Source organism: Pholcus phalangioides, unplaced genomic scaffold (assembly GCF_987345545.1).
Source record: "Pholcus phalangioides strain wild (caught in Gottingen) unplaced genomic scaffold, Ppha-v1.0 ptg000022l_1, whole genome shotgun sequence".
NCBI classification, from domain to species: domain Eukaryota; kingdom Metazoa; phylum Arthropoda; class Arachnida; order Araneae; family Pholcidae; genus Pholcus; species Pholcus phalangioides.
Window position 1 is genome coordinate 31,853,427 of NW_028301615.1, and position 17,265 is coordinate 31,870,691.

The 17,265-nt window shown below is 35.9% G+C and overlaps 1 protein-coding gene across 1 annotated transcript; it reads left to right on the top strand.

The window, feature by feature from the left end:
- Window positions 1-4,362: 4,362 nt before the first annotated feature.
- LOC149070199 (neuronal membrane glycoprotein M6-a-like) lies at window positions 4,363-14,196 on the top strand. The gene is made up of 7 exons (XM_089249350.1): window positions 4,363-4,579; window positions 6,809-6,959; window positions 9,218-9,377; window positions 10,413-10,569; window positions 10,687-10,769; window positions 11,746-11,811; window positions 12,853-14,196. Exons 1-7 carry the CDS (start codon window positions 4,513-4,515, stop codon window positions 12,979-12,981), a joined length of 813 nt encoding a protein of 270 aa, XP_089105476.1. The 5' UTR covers window positions 4,363-4,512; the 3' UTR covers window positions 12,982-14,196.
- Window positions 14,197-17,265: the final 3,069 nt, after the last annotated feature.

The following is a 17,265-nucleotide window of genomic DNA, read 5'->3' on the forward strand; positions in this document are numbered from 1 at the left end:
GGCATTTATGGCATTTTGCCTGAACATCCAGGCTCAAGTGATAATATAATTTCCGATCCTACACTCCCAAACACAAAAAACATTCTTCTTTCGGTGAATGGTATCTTTTTTTTTCTATACTAACTCTTCAGCGTAAACAGAAATCATTAAAACTCTCATTAATTACTAATTAATTTGAGTTAATCGAAAAAGTTTTAGAGGATATCTTTTTTGGTTTTATCCCTGTTCATTTGGAAGCAAAATATTAGCAATAATTTTGCAGCTGAATAGGAATTAGCGTGAGTTATAATCGAAGCCGTTTTCTCTTTTTATCTCTGATGATCGAGTTTCGGGATAAATTTTTTTCCCTACATGAAACCATACTAATTCCCAACATGTAAATGTCGTCGGTAAATACACCCTTGTTTTCGGAGATAATTATTTTTCTCTTTTTTTTTTTTTCCAACCTCTTTATTCTGAAAATAGATCGATCTCTTCTCAATGAACGTGTATATGTGTGAGTTTCGGTGTAATGTATGTATGGCAGTATGTGCACCAGGGGGCGTTCGTACAAGCCACCGTAATTAGAGGTTGACTTGTTTATTAGTGACAAGAAATTTGCGTGTCTGCTCGCCTTGTAACAAGCCACTGGGATTAGGAATTTTTCTGTGATGACTATTTATAAATCTTCTCGAACATAAATTTCGTGATGAGCTCGATTAACGCTTGTTATAATTCATTCATCAGAAAAGAATCTGAGGTTATGCAGTCGACGCCACTTATTTATAATCACGGATAATGTTACCATTCGGGTATTGTTATCAATGTCGCAAAGAACGGAACAGACATATATCATAACATGGGAAAAAAATTGTTTTTTATTATCGGGACTTCGGATAATGTCATCAATTTTTTTTTTTTCTGTGGAAAAGTTTTTTTGCACATTCTGAAGCCAAGATTTAACCAAACTTATTTTTTTCCTATAAGTTATCGTTATCAGGCAGCAAGATTATGTAGACGGCCAGAAGGTGTTCTCTTCGCCTCCCCTTGTTGACAAACATTTCCGTGCTTAATGTAATCAGTTCGTAGTATTCACTATGATCCATGTACGCGTGGAACTGCTTTCGCTATGGCCTTCCTATAGTGAAGGTAAATGTATAACAAAAAAAATTCATTCATTCAATTCTTGATCAATTGATCAGATTCCAATTCCTTTTGCGGAGAGACTTTCTCAAGGGATCCATGAAAACGTATTGTACATCAAAGAAAATATCGTAATCCGTGATATACATTTGACCAGGGCGGGACAAATCCTAGGCTTCAGGTCTCCATGGTGATTAAAAAGTTGATATAGGCGCCTAAAGCTTTCTTTGTGTAGTTACTAAATCGCAGGCTGAGAGCAGCACAAAATTGTTTGGAATTTATAGCAGCATATCTGCCAACCAGAAAGAGAGTCATTATGAACTGAAAAATAGAAGCATTACTTTGGAAAAAAAAATTTTCAACTGACAATTTATTGCCAATTCCGAACGGCACCTTTTCTTTATACTGGCGGAGAGGTTGGTGCCCTAACCCCTCGATGTGGGTAGATCTATGCGGTAGATCTTTCTCTCTGCGGTCACGTTGTCATTCCTGTTGTACTCCTGTGCCAGGAAAGTTTTTGACTAGGACGAACCGGGTATCGAACTCGTAACACCTCTAAGCACCCTTTGGTGCTTTAGGCGATTACCTTATCGACCTGGGCTACCGCGCCCGTACTGTATTGTAAACATCTCTATTAATTCCCTGAATTCCACCTCCGAAAAAAAAAAAAACCCTACATTATGACAATATTATGAGCAATATTTATTCGAAAACTATTTTTTAAAAAAAGGGATTTTGAGCTTAAATAAACTTTTATAAATATGCACTTTTTTTCTGACAATTCTCTGATTCTATGCATTTATTGGACATAAATTAATACCAAAATATGCAAATAAAGGGTCCAAGGTAGGCTGACCATATTTCCTCGAAAGAAATACGGGACATTCGGATTCCAAATACGGGAAAATACGGGACATCGCCAATTATCGCCAAGAACAACGCCAAAAGTTAACAATGTTGCCGAATGTTGCTGAAATTACGGAAAAATCGCAATGGCGGGAAACGAAGCATTGCTGCTAATTGCTGTGGATTCCACAAAATAAAACGTTCACCAATGCAAATATGGGAGAATAATGCTATTTGTAGTTGTAATTATCATAATATAATTTATGAGTTCAAAAATTTCTTCAGTCTTTGACTTCAATAAAGAATAAAACTCCAAGTAGGCGTCATGTAAAAAACGGGAGAAACCGGGACACTTTTGTCAAAAAGTGGGGACGGCTAGAAAGAGGAAAAAAAACCGGGACTGTCCCGGGAAATACGGGACGTATGGTCACCCTAGTCCAAGGGGAAAAACTACTTTACAACAATTTTGTTTCGAAAATGAAGTATCAGTGCCATCTTGTAGCTTTCGGGAAATACTATCCCCACGTGCATTTATATTTGGGGTAGAACGACTCTAAAGCTGTAAAAAACAGCAATAGTTTCGGGGTTTTTTTTTCATTTATTTTTTTCATGTGAAATATTTATTACCCCCCCCCCCTTTATTTGCAGGAGCACACCCTTTGCTTCCAATTGCCGATTTAAGTGGTCAATCAAACTTGTCGCGGGCTTTTTTTTTTAGCCCGTATTTAACTGCTTCGCTCACAAGCGATCTGCAAGAAATTCGGATGATCTCTGTTTGACGAATCAGCGATAAATACGATACAAGTTTTGATAATTTTGTTCTAACGTAATGGCATGTTAGAAAAAAGAAGGGGGGGAAAGTAGAAAAAAGTAAGAAAAAAAAAACAAATGAAAGGGGAAAACAGTATATTACTATACTCCCTCTTATCTGTAATAAGGGATAGTAGGTATGAAGTATATTTCTCTTTTGATCCCTCACCCACCTGTTTCTTCCCCCCCCCCCCCATTATGTACATACATATAGTGGAACCTGTTTAACCTTAAAACAGGAGCTTTCTATCGCCTCATCACGTAGATGAAAAGAACTATTTTTTTTAAAGAGTTGTAACAAAGTTTCGTGGTGGATGAGAAGGGGGAAAAGAAAACAGATAGACTTGTTTGAATTTATTCCACCAGTGTTTGGACGCAATATCACGTCCTTGATCGTAAAGTGATTAAGATCCCCGTCTCCCGTATTTGTCTAGGAAATATGGTCAGTTTTCTCTCATGGGAGATTAATCTCATTCATTTCAGTTCCCTATGAACGGAGACCACGAACTGAACTTGATGCAAAGTTCAGTTCTTGGGTCAGCACGCAAGGAGGGATCTAAAACAAATAATCCCCGAAGAAGCAGACGACAGGTGGACATCTATTCATTCAATTCCCTATGAACAGAAACCACAAACTGAACTTGATGTAAAGTTCAGTTCTCGTGTCAGCATATAAGGAGACATATAAAACAAATTAGCTCCGAAGAAGCAGACGACAAGTAGACATCTATTCATTTCAGTTCCCAATTAACGGAGCCCACAAACTGAACATGATTTGGAGTAAATTTCTTCCGTCAGCAAAATAAAGCCGGGTTTTCCTAGGAATAGGTTTGTTGCGCAGCGTGAACTGAATTAGACTATTTCGCGCCGACAGAAACGAGTTACATAATCACGCTACGCGTTTGTGTTTTCCTAGAGAGGCGCATATATATATATGCGCATATGCGCCCTGATCTGATATCAGATCAGGGCGGCTATATAAAGTACTGTATATGGCTTTGGCATCAGCTACTCTGTCGTCTGCATGCTCCGGTTTGAAGGGAAGGAAAAGAAAACACACAAGAGTGAAGAGAATATCGGCAAAACCACGGCGCGCGACGCATTTGACTCCTCCAGAAGGAGTCAGCCAATAACGCCCAACGTAAAGCGCTGTCGTGAGCCGTATTGCGCTCTGTAGGAAAACAGTCTTGCTGCTTTTCTTACTGGTGAGTGGACGGCGTGTCGCGCTGGGCGAATCACGTTGCGCGCGGCACAGGAAACCTGCTTCTAGGAAAACCCGGCTTAAGGAGACCTTCAAAAACGAAAAAGGTTAGGATGGGGAAAATATTCGAGATTGGATCGCTGACCATATTTCTTCGAGAAAAATACGGTAAATCACGATCCCAAATATAGAAAATCCACATTTGGCACCAAATATGGTGTCAAAGTTAAAAGGGGGAAAACAAAGTAGTATTCTCCCCTTTTTATTCTCTGCATTTTTTATCGTCTGAACCCATAGAGGAAAGAATAATGTATGAAAGAATGTATTCTTTCCTCCATGGTCTGAACCGGTCTCTATAAAAAAAAAGCCTCGAGGCAGGACGTAAGTCCAACGTAACACATTTATGCCAAAAAAAAAAAAGACTCAATAACGCAACGATATTAAAAGTCTCAACTGATATTTTATTTTTGAATGAAGATAAATACTCTTGAACAGTATTCGCAGTTGAATTTTTTAAATAGCCGTCCATAAAAATGTTCCGCAAGTCGTATTCTTACTCCAGCATATCCGAACAAAAGTCTTGTGGCTGTTGCCGTGGCTGTAAGTTCAAATTCAATAATGTATATTTACAGCAATGTTTGTTTCTTTATAGCTTTTAACTGTGTATAGTAATATGTTACTGCCCCGAGGGTAAATATGTGTATAATACCTCAGAGCGAGTCGGCTCCATTTAAATTGAGAAAAATTTGAGTTTTATCCCTTAATTGATGAATGTTAAATATTTATTTGCCGTTTTCTACAGTTGTAAACAGAGCCCAGGGTCCCACATTGTGGAGGAGGGTGAGTGGACTTTCCCAAAAATCTCATCCTCGGGAGGGGGGGGGGGCTTTAGTACACTCCCTGATTAATTTTTAGTAAATTTATATTATGTTCAGGAAACAAGGTTGAGGTGGAGATCATAGCCCACACATCCTACAGCAGGGCCCTTAGAGTTAAGTCTTTGGTGAGCCCTTGCTGAAAATTTTCACCGGGCCTCCATCATAAATTTATAATGTAAAAAACAATCACCTCGAGGTGGAAGGGGAGGGGGGACCTGGGCTAGAGCCCTGTCAGCACTACTCTCGGTGAGCGACCATGGCTGAGATCAATGTTAGCCACTCAGCTTGTGGTGGCTGCGGTTGCTGAAGTTGGGCGACCATGGCTGAGATCAATGTTAGCCGCTCAGCTTGTGGTGGCTGCGGTTGCTGAAGTTGGGTGACCATGGCTGAAATCAATGTTAGCCGCTCAGCTTGTGGTGGCTGCGGTTGCTGAAGTTGGAGGTCTAGATTTAGAGTACAAAGAGAAGAAAAATTATGCTTTTCTACTGTTCATACAAAGTATAATCTCTGAACTAAATGGAGGTGCTGTCCAGTAATCTGGCGTTTTTAGGCAAATTTTTCTATTCTGAACATAAAAGTGGAAAACGTGTTACTGCACATGTATTTCACACAGAAGTTTATATTACTTAAATGGGGGTTTTTCAATTGAGTTCCAGTAATCCGGCGATTTTAGTAGTCCGGCACACTCTGATCTGATATGTGGCCGATTATCAAGAGTCTATTGAAGTGTTTTTCTGCACTTGAACATCCTTTTCCATATTGATTGTCAAATTTCTTGGAATTTTTTTAGGTATGTCAATGTCTTCTGGATCAATTTTAGTATTCATTTTGTTAACCTGGGAAAATTTTAAGCCAGTATAAGGTTTTCAATTATCGGGGCAACCTAGGGTTTATCAATCTCAGATTTAGGCCCAATAATTGCCCAATAAGGTGGCTGAAAAGATGTCTATAAAGAATATGCTGCAGAATATGTATCTAAAGTATATCAAAAATACAGCAACTCGATAAGAGCAATAAAAAAACTAATAACTATGATATAAATTTACTGCTCGTAAAAAAAATTATGGTTGTCTTATCTAAGTATGGATAGCTTCTCTATTTATCTGCCAATATGTTTATTGTATTTCTTTTTAAAAGTGTCAATTGTGTTTGAGTTCACGACCCCAGGAGGTAGGCTTGCACATAAAAAAAATAGATAACATGATAAGTAATTTTTTAAGCTACCAGTACTAATTCTTTTAGTTGTCATAGGTGCTTGTGAAGTCCTGACTTGGTCAAGTTGAGAAATTCTCCCATATTAAAACAAAATTTTGTCTTGGGAGATTACGGGGAAAAGAGCAAACTTTATCTGGAAATTTAAAAAAAATTATATAGAGAAATAGTACACATTTACCAATAATATATTCATTTTCACCATTAATAGAAACATCATTTGAATCAACTTTTCCCTGTCATGATCAAATCCTTTTCTCACAAAGTGAAAAAAAGCCATAGCATTCTATCAAGTGAAGCCATAAAGTTCCCAGCCCATCTCCTTAATCGGTTCTTGAAATTTCTTTTTCCAGCCTGGAAGCATTTTATGGCTTCAGCTGTGTCTGTTCTCCCATTCTATTGCAGAGCTCTTTAACAGTTATGAACGGGTTCGGTGCTCCTGTCTATTTTCATTATCCTTTACCTTTGAATAGGTTCTATGGATATCCATATATAGATGATTTGTATTATAGTAAGTTTATCTTGGTTCACATTCCCTTCCCCTCCCACCACAAAGAATTTCTTGAATTATTGTATTTCTATATCTTGTTGAATCTGTTTCTTGAAGTAATTTGTGTGTTCAAAAGATTGGTTGGGATTATTCCCATAATTAAATATTTTAATGTGAAATTTTTAATGATAAATTTGGAATGTATTTGTCTTTTTTGTTTGAATAATTCTTCTCCTATATGTTTTTTAGCTACAACATGCCTGACAAGAATACCATATGCTACGTTGATTGCGACTGTTCTCTGCTGTGCTGGAGTTGGCATATTTCTTGGATCGTTTTATCGTGGCATTTCCTTGACTCTGAGAACATTTCAAGAAATATTCAACCTCCAAATTGTCTGGTGAGTAGAATAGTGGTCTTTATGGCAGACCATTTTTAATTAGAATTGTAAATCAACTGTATGTACATGTATTGTACATTATGTATGCACATGATACAATAGAACCCTGTGTAGCCTATGGTCTACAAATATGGGAGAGGTGGTCCCAAGCAGACTTGAAAATTTGTTAACCCTTTATGGTTCACTCCCATACCAACATTTTTCCTTTTACAAAAATGGGTGTAACTTAGCTACACCCATTGACTGCTGTTAGCATAATTTTAATTGACTAACATGGTTAATTATATGTAAAATATACAGTTTGCCTTGATTTATTATGTTCAATATTTATGATAAGTTAATAACTTCAATAACTTAAACATCTATGTAAGTCTTAATTTTCACTCGGGGCCCAGAACTTTCACAATTTCTTTTCTCTAATCTATGAATTGCACTTTAGACCTGATGAATTTATTTGTGTGGATTATAAGCCGCTGCATGTTTTCAGTTGTTTTTTCTTCCTAAGAGAAGGGAATTTTAAGAGAAGAAAAAAGAGCACTGGTAAGTTATGGGAAAGACCTTTTCCTTTTTTTTGATCCGAGCACAATTCCTGTCTAATGCCATGGGAAATGTACTACATATTGAGTTGTGCTGGAAGTGTGAAGTATATCTTTCAAAGATATCAAATGTATGGATGCGAGTAGAAGGATCAACACATTTTTTTTTTAAGTTCTAACATTTTCATTCCTTAAGATTTCGTTGGTGTTGATTCAGATAGCTACCAGAAAATGTGCGTATATGTGTATTTCACAAAAAATGAATATTTTTGAATATTTTTGAATGATTTTTGAAATATATGACAACCATATTTTTATGGGCATCTTTTTTATCAGCCACCTCGTTGGGCATTTTGCCTGTTGTGGCGTTGTATTTGTATTTGTATTTGTATATAATTTATGGTGTTTCTTTTAAATATGAATATGACAAGCCAGAGTGAGTCGACCAAAACAACAAATACCGAAGCTGATCCTTAGTTAAAGCTCTCTAGACAATTCCCCATTTGAACTAATCCCACATTGCTCACCAAAATAGGTTTAGAGTGAGACGACTCGACCTGGCAGTTATATATATGTACATAAATGTGTGTGTATATGTATATTTCTCTATTCAAGTTCTTCATGCATTTCATGTCCACAACATGCGTGCCTACTCATATTGTCGTATTCATGTTGCTCACCGAATAAGGTGCAAAGCGAGATGGCACAGGTGATCGCCAATTGTATATATTCCCCCCACAATATTTCTATTTTGCATATTTTCATCAAATCCACCGGAGCGAGTGAATCCAATAAAACTGATGCTGGCTTCTAGTCTGCAAGCTATCAAACCCATTTGCTCACCAATAAGGTGTTAAGCAAGATGACTTGTTCCGATGGATATTTTATATTTCACAATAAGATTTCTCATTTCGTTTTTAATATCCTGTGTATATAATATATCAAGTGTAATATCACAGATGAGATGGCATGGGGGGCCCCCTCCAATTTGTTTTTAAAATATACTTCCATCTTAATAATGCATACATTCTCCGTCTTAACGAAACTTTTCTCCATCTCCCAATCCCATCTCATCTGTAATCACCAAAAAATTTGTTAATCGCAACAGTACCCAATTGTCCGATGAAAATATGTAAAAAATATTTTTTTTTCCCCATTTTTACACAAAATAAAGTGTTCCAGACTCTGCCACGAAGCTGAGCTGGAAGAGATCTCAGCAATGGGATAAGTCCAGTGGCAAAGTTCTGGTGTTCATACAGATAGCTACCAGAAATTTGTATGTGTATAAGAGGGGAAAATTTAATAGTTAAAATATGATTTTATTTTTCTGTAAGAACTTGTGAGGATTGGTAATGTGATTGTGAGAAATCTTGTGCTAGATCCAGACCAACCCCAAAATTCCATTCACAAACAAGCTAATTTCTTTGGTGTACCAACACTGTAGTTCTTGCTAATTTTTCAGCGGCGCGCAATTTGTCATCAAAATTACTTGTACTTGGCAGAGTTTTTCTTCCAAACTGTTTTGTCTGGTTCAGTTAGCAGTAGATCTATGATGTTAATCTGGACCACATTTTATGAAATCTTCAAAGAAAGTTGAAACTACTTTTTTTTCTACATTCCAGCTCTAATACATAATTTACTAAAAATTTAACTTTATATCCAATTTAGAAATGAATTTCTTAATCTGATGCGTAAGTTATTCTGTTCCTTTTTTTTTCACAGGCTCAATGATCTTCATATTGTCTTCATCATTGCTGGGGGTGTCATGGGTGGTTTCAGCTTGATATTGCTTCTTGTAGGATTTTTAGCCACGGGTGCAACAAGAGAACGTGTATACAGAGGTTTCAAGTCCAGAGTCGGAGGCAGGATATCGTGCATCATTGTAAGTTGCAATATCTGTTTATAGATATATGAACTTTTTTATGTACACTAGGAAACAGTTTTGTACAGGTGGGATTGCCTCTCAATTTGACTTCAATTTGTTGCCAAACTGATGTCCAATTGCAGGGCAAAAAATTTATGCAGTCAGACCCTCATATAACAAACTCTGATTTAAGCAAATTTCCCCCATTTTAAATTTTTTTCTGGAATTCTGGTGAATTAAGGAATAAAAATCATGATGTAACTGATTTTTTTCATTTTTAACTGTCCTCAGTTTTTTCCTCTTATTTCTCATCGCCCAAAAAAACACAATCCATAGATTTGACTTCCAGGATGACCTTCAGCTCTTTAGAGATAAACAAAAAAAAAAAATAGAGGAGCAGGAATCTTTCTTTTCTGTAAAGGACACAATAAGATCATTTTGAGTGGAAGGGTTTTGGTGGCCAATTGGTGTACAACAGTACCATAAAACATTGTGCTGTTCCCATGTTTAGGTTTCAGTAAAGAAATAAAATTACTTCAAGTTTGTGTTCCATCTTGACAAGCAAATAATAGCAGGTCGTCTGAAGAGAAAGCATTTTTCGATTAGCCAAAAGATGACAATTTTGACAGAAAAAGTGGACGTACCAAACAAACTTTGATCAAGTATTTTTTTCAGGCATTTGACTTTATTCTCAAGATTATTATTTTTTTCAAATGTTGTCAAATAAGTTGTAACAGCAATCCCAAAGTAAAAAGGTTTAAAAATCCTTGCCGTTTCGAGTGTTTATGCTCCTAATCAATTTGACCGCAATTTAATTGACTTGATTTAACAAATGAAATTGGTTTTTTTTTTCAATTTGTTAAATTGGGAGGTTCAACTATAAGTACATCTTATAAATTCATATGCAGTCCCAAGGGATTCTTGCATTGAATTGAGAAGCGTCACTGAACACTTTTTTTTTTTTCATAGGTTTTTCTGTACTACATCATTTATGTTTGCATAACAGGTATAAGAAAAATAAGTCTTAGATGAAGTATTTTGCTCATTTTTTAGTTCATGTTTCTGACCTACTTGCTGGAACTTGTTTGGCTGTTCGTTCTGATATGCCTTGTGATAATTTCTTTCACATTCTACTTGTGGAGTGGGATGTGTAACAATCTTAAATATGAGCTGGTCAAGGAAAATCGTTGCATTGACTTCAGGTCTCTCTGTAAGATGTATTTTTTTCTAGAAATTTTATTTATCCCATGTTTCACTGTTCATCAAACATTCCATGTTGAAAATTTTCATTCAGGCAGCAACTACAGATAATGTTTTTCTCTTTCAGATTTCTTTTTCCCAAATAACACTGATCCCAGCCTGATGAGGATGTGTGATGCTGGTAAACAAAAGACATTCTGCAAAGATTGTGTAAGTTAATCTGGTCGTTTTTGTCGTACCACTGTCATTTATGCACATATGAGTCTTGGATATCTAGAATAAATTATAGTAAAACCTATAACAGTCACCTCCAAACAATATTACCTCTGAACAACAGCCACATTTTCTTGGAACAAGAACTCTTCCCATTTGATTAACATTAATGTTAACCTCCGAACAACAATTTCCGAATAACTATCACTTTTGGATATTAAAATGAAAGAAAAAATATGATGCATAAAAAAAATTGCATAAAGAAAAACAACCCTGAAAATTTGCTTTGAAGGAGTTTTTCCTTCCTTGGACCTTTTCAAACACCCGTACTTATTTTTATGTCTGGTTTCCAAGATGTGATCTGTGGACCGTGTAGATTTCTCAAGTAGGATACTAATGGGTGCACTAGGCGAGTTTTAGAAAGAGGAGAAAAAGCCGAATTTAGGGTTGGAATTTGGCAAGTGGATATGTGATAGACCAGAGAGTCCTTGTTTTCCATGCTGTTGGACCAACAGCCACATTTGCTCGGGCCTCAGTGGCCATTGTTGGGAGGTTTCACTGTATATGATTTTATGTAAACTTTTTTATTGGGAAATCAAGTAATTTTGGCTAACAAATGTGATTCCAAGGCAAAAATTTTCTTTAACCAAGGTATCCCAAAATATTTTCCAAGTGGAACAGAGATTGAAATACATTTTTCAGTCAACTGTCTTATATTGATTAAAAAGCTCAAAGAATATTTTCTTTTAATGCTGTAATAATCGGTTTTAATGTCTGTGATGAAACCTTGTGAGTGATACCCTGTAACAAATATCTCATGCTGGTTTCATTTTGAATTTGATTCCCTTGTATTTAATTTTTTTTAATTTTATTCTTACATATTCTCAAGGGATCAGTGTTTAGTGAATTTGTGTTAGTAGACATCCATGGCCGAACTGGAATCTTGTTATGAACTTTTCTTTTTTTTATCTAGATTCAAGAGACACAAATTTTGTTTCTCGTGTCATTTGCTGCTAGTTTGATGGTTATTTTAAGCCTGGTAAGCAAGTCTACATTTTCCTCTTTATTCATTTATTGCAGTCGCCAAAGCAGAATGTGCCAAAATCTGCGACGTACGTCGCAGAACAATTTGGAAGAATTTTAAGAAAAAGTGCAAAAAAAAACCCACTATTACATGTATGGGGATTTTTACCGCAAAACATTTCCAGTCAGCTGAGGGCTTGTCACAGAACAGTGCTAAACATTCTGCTTTGGGGATTGCGGTGTTCTTGATGTAATTTATAATTTCGATTTTACATTCATTATTTATTCATTTTTTTGTATTCCTTTTTTTTTTTTCAACTTGAAAGTTTTATAAAAAAAAAATTTTTACATTGTTGAATGTTTTAAAAAATGTATAAAATTCTCTGTCATTTTTCTCGAATTTCTGTTTACAAAAGCATGAAAACTGGCTTAACGCTTTATTGAATGCAAGGCTGTAACTAGAAATCATGATCAAATTTGTCGGGGGAGAAATCGAACATAATTTTTTTGCCCTAGCCCTCTGTGAAGTCTAATTTGTAACTGCTTTTTTTTTTGTTTCTCCAAAAACTTGTCCCTGGGTCAACTGCCCTCTTGCCCCCCCCCCCCCCACTTAATAATTGAATGGTAAGTAAAATGTGTGTGTCATTACATTGTTCACATAATTTGTCATTTCAGTCTTTAAATAATTTTTATGTATTTCCTTTAAGAATTGTTATGTATACAGTAATACCCAGAATAATTCTGTTCCCTTGTTTTAAGTCGTTCTACATCAACATTGCTTCATCCTAAAAATTATTTCTTTCAATAAGACTCATTTTGAGCAAAGATGGAACTCTGTTAATGACATTTTCGCTGAGAGATGTTTTCCCAATAGTTGGTTGGGGTATCCCTGTATATCAATATACAAATAGTCTTACTGTAGGAGTTAGAAGATTGGTAAATCTTTTTTACTGGAGTAAAATTTGTAGGTTCAGAGGGAGGTTACTAAGAATCAGTGGCTGTCATATGGACTGCATTGGTTTTGTCAATGCTTATTAATTTATATTTTTTAATGAAGGTTCATTATCTGATGTGCTTGGCTGCCAACTATGCTCGTATTAAAGACAACGAGAAGTTTATGGAGTTGCAGGAACTGCAATACCTTCAAGAGACTGAAATGGGAACGCTCCCAAAAGACAGATTTTGAGAGAAATGAGACTCCGTCTTTATTCCTTGAACAAAGGCGTTTTGTATCTCTTGCTAAGGTGGTGATTCAATGATGCCTTGAAACAACCTTTGTTGGTGTCCTATTTGAAAGAAGCTCAAATTTTTTTGCTTGTTTTCGTCCCAGAAAAGAAAAACGTGCTGTGCATTTTATGATATTCTTTTGCATGTTTTGTGCACATTATTTATTTTATTGTTTTTTTCCTTCCCATTATCAATGCAATGTGCTTTTATGTTCTTAAATTTTATTTTAATGTGTGAGTGGTACCTGGTTAAATCAAACTGTTAAAGCTTCTAACAGTGATGCATTATTTTATGTTATGTGTGTGTGATATATTTTATTATTTGATTGAGGCAGCTTCTGAAAAGTGAAAATGCAATGTAATTCAAATGTGTATCACCCCCATAGCCTCTAAAATGAAGGCAGCTTTCAAGCGTAAATGATTTTGAGCTTGCTCTTTGTAAGCCTGGAAATCGTCCGGTGAACAAATTGTTAATATTATATATAAATTATGTTTCAGTTACGGAACCTATCTAAATGAAGCAATTAACCCGTGAATATTTTAAAGAAAACAAGTGTCTATTTTGGCAGTTTTTAAAAATATATTATATATATGCGTACCATGTTGTGAGGTATTTATGATCATCATGCTGGTTCTTGAGAATTATCGCAACTTTCTAATGTTACATTAATTTGTGCAATAAATGTGTGATCACTAAATCAAAAAAAAGTATGATACTAATAGATAAGGCTTAAGAGAGATTGCCGACAAGATTTCTACATCTGTTGAATTCTTATAGGCATTTTACTGGTGTGTGAAGCAGTTTGTTTGATTATCTGCTCTTGCCCAATGGAGTTAATGTATTGATTGGTCCATATTCTGGATTTTAGCAGAGTAATGCACAATTGAGCAAGAAAATTTATGCCAGGAAAACAGATGCTGCATAAAGTATATGTGTGTGAGGAGTAATTTGGCTGGCAGCGTTGTTTCCAAGAGTCAGTAAAACAGATGACACTATTTTTTCTTAGGTTATTCCTCTGTCTTCTAAAGTGGTTATGCAATATAATCTCTAAAAAAAATTCACTTTTGGAAAGTGGTGCTTCAGAAAATATTTACTGTATTTAAATCTTAAGAAGCAATGGCGCCGGAGCTGGAGATGCTCAAACACCCAGAATTGATTCAAAAATTTCTTACATAAAAAAAAAAATATATATATCAAGACTATCACCCGCATGTCTCAGACACTTCCAATGCTCCTGCTAAGAGATCGTAGTCGAGTCTCCGTTCGACTGTATCAATCAAAATTTCTTGGGAAAAATACAAGAAATATTATCCCAGAATTTTCTTACTAGTTTAAAAAATTTAGTCAGTTGAAATTCATTTGTAGAGCTAATTGTTATGCGAGTCTTCCCCAAGCATTGCTGAGAATCAGTGTCTTGACATAAAATAACCGATTGGAAATTCAGAATCTATTCACTCCATATTTAAGTTTGCTCTGTGGAGTCCTATTTCTTTTCCACAGAGCAATCGTGCCAACGTTTGAAATTTGTGCATGATATGTACTGGGGGGGGGGGGGGGTTTGCTTCTGAATTCGGAAGACAGATGGCAGACATCTTAATTACATAACACATTCATTCCCTGAATAATCCTTACATTATGCGCACGACACTTTCTGGCAAACACGGATTCTTTCAAAATTCTTCTGAGGAATGGTTACAAAATGTGTGTGCAGATCCAGAAGGGCAGAGGTGAATTTAATGGCGGGTGCACTGGGCCCCAAACTTCACACTTTTCTAATTTAAGGGGCCCAATATTTTCTTTTGCACCTGGGGATTTGACCAACTTTAATCCACCACTGCAGAAGAGGCGATCATTTTCCCGTATTATTCTGCTCTTGGGAAGGTTGAATCTATCCTGTATTTTTTGTGGAACAGTAGTGACCAATCAATAAACAATAAGTCATCCCCTGACATAGATGGATATACATCCTAGTTCTGCACCTTATGTGGTATTGTGGATACGCTCTGGTGAAAATGTTTTATTCAGGTTTTATATTTTATTTCGTGTTCATGACTCTCTTTATTGCTTGTGTTAATGAGTATTAAGGCATTTTTGAATTATTTTTCCTATTAAATTTTTATGGTATGTTTTAACCGAGGCTGGACAAATCCCAGGTCACCTAAAATTTTCTTTCAGTATAAATTGCAGGCTGAGAGCAGCAGGAAATGTTTGCAATTTATAGCAGTATATCTGCCAACATGAAAGAGGACCACTATGCCCCCTGAAAAAAAAATCTGAAGAAGCATTATTTTGAACCTTTTTCTTTGGGTACAATTTTGGCCGCCTAAAGAATTGTTCCGGTACCTGGATTTTTTTGTGATTTATCCAGTCCTGGTTTTAACGGTCTTCATCTAATCAAAGTGTTTTTATTGCCGCACTTTGGATGAAAATGATATTTCCATGGTGAAAATTAGAGTACGGGCTGGATCTATACCAGATAGTTGGTTACTGTGGCAACTGCTACTACTTAACCATACATGCACCTTTTGTATTCCTTTGCGAAATTTCCAATGAATCGGTACATGAACGTCGTACATCTGTACAAAATGCCCCTAAAGTATTTTGTCGTCAAAGTGGGCTTGTTTAGTATTCTCACTGGTGCTGCCACCTGTCTTCCATATTTTGGAGTGAAAATGGCAGATGCTTGAACTTTCATGTTATGAAGTATCAAATCAAGGTCTGCCTGCTGTCTGCAGAGACTTTTTTTGGAATGGGTGACCTGCTCACATTTGCACTGGGAAGTTGGAAAACCGTAGAAAACCTCACTGGGAATGAAATTTTCAGAATTTATGCAGGCATGTCAACCTACATAGAAAGGGATCACCAAGTCCATCAAAAAGTAAAACAAATTATTTCAGACCGCTTTTTCTTGAAATTAATATGCTAGTCTCTCCCTTAGGAATTTTATTGATTTGTGAAGCCCTGAGATATACACGTGATAAATTTTAGTTTCAGAATTTCTCCAATTGAAAATTAACAATTAATTTGAATTGAATGAAGAAAGAGGCCAGGGAATTAATTAGTTGGCAAAATATTTCAAAATGGATTTTCGATACGTAGTAGACTTAGAGAACTATCATAGTTCTTAATTTCTTTTTCTGTCCCTACATAATATCCTGGTGACTAGTTAGCGTCCAATTCATGTGCGTGTGTGACTGTAGTTCGTAAAACTGTCAGGGAAGTAGTTTTATATCATCTCTGTAACAAATAAGGTATATCAATGTTAATACATTTTGTAAATGTTCATTACTACAATAATGACCTGTTACCAGTAGCTGACTTTTATGATCAAAGTATCTTTAGCGATTAGATGTTTCATCTTTATTGCATAGCTGTATTAGATATCGGAGAGTTGTGATATTTTGTATTTAGATAGATCAGATTGAGAGTTCAGATTGCATGTTTCGACTGTTTATATATATAATTATGTGCAAGCAATAATAGCAGTTAGTGACTTTTTTATTCGTAATGAATGATTTTTTTTTGATGAAATGTAGTGTCATTTATGTTAGAATGCCAGTAGAATATGTGAATGTAGTGTTAATATGCCTGGGAGAATGCTGCAGCTTGAAAACAATTTTTTAAATTTAGTTTCATTTTGCCTTTCCCCGTTCAAGAGCTGTTTAGTTTTTGTTCTTAACCAATATTGAAAATTAGGTATTAGGGATAGCCCTGTCGGTCCTAGCACATGGCGCTAGGATGATACTTATATTTTGTTTTTATTACACAGTAAATTCACTGGGGAGGGCCCACAAAATATACAAGCCTAGGGTCCTTAAACAGTCTCGCCACAGAGAGCAACAGGCCTACGACAGTGTAATTAATCAATTATTACACTTCACTCGTGGTTAGAAAAATTGATGGCAGCAGTACACATAACAAGCGTTACACAAACAACTTTGCGTTAGGTTCATAATGTACACACATTCTGGCATGTAACAATCCGTTAGAAATTCCATAGAGGAATGTGTATGAGCTGCATATACAGTTAAGTAATAGTAGCCTAGGGGCAAGATGTAGGGTCTACGGGGAATAGCTACAGCAGTAAATTAGGTCTCTTCAACTGACTCTAATTATATTTCTTCTGATTGGTTATTCCCACAGTGTATCTATCTACCATATACTCAAAACCAGGTCTATAACTAGGAATTTTGCCGCCCCAAAACTTTAAAATTTGATAATTTTATAACTGTTCTTTTGTTCC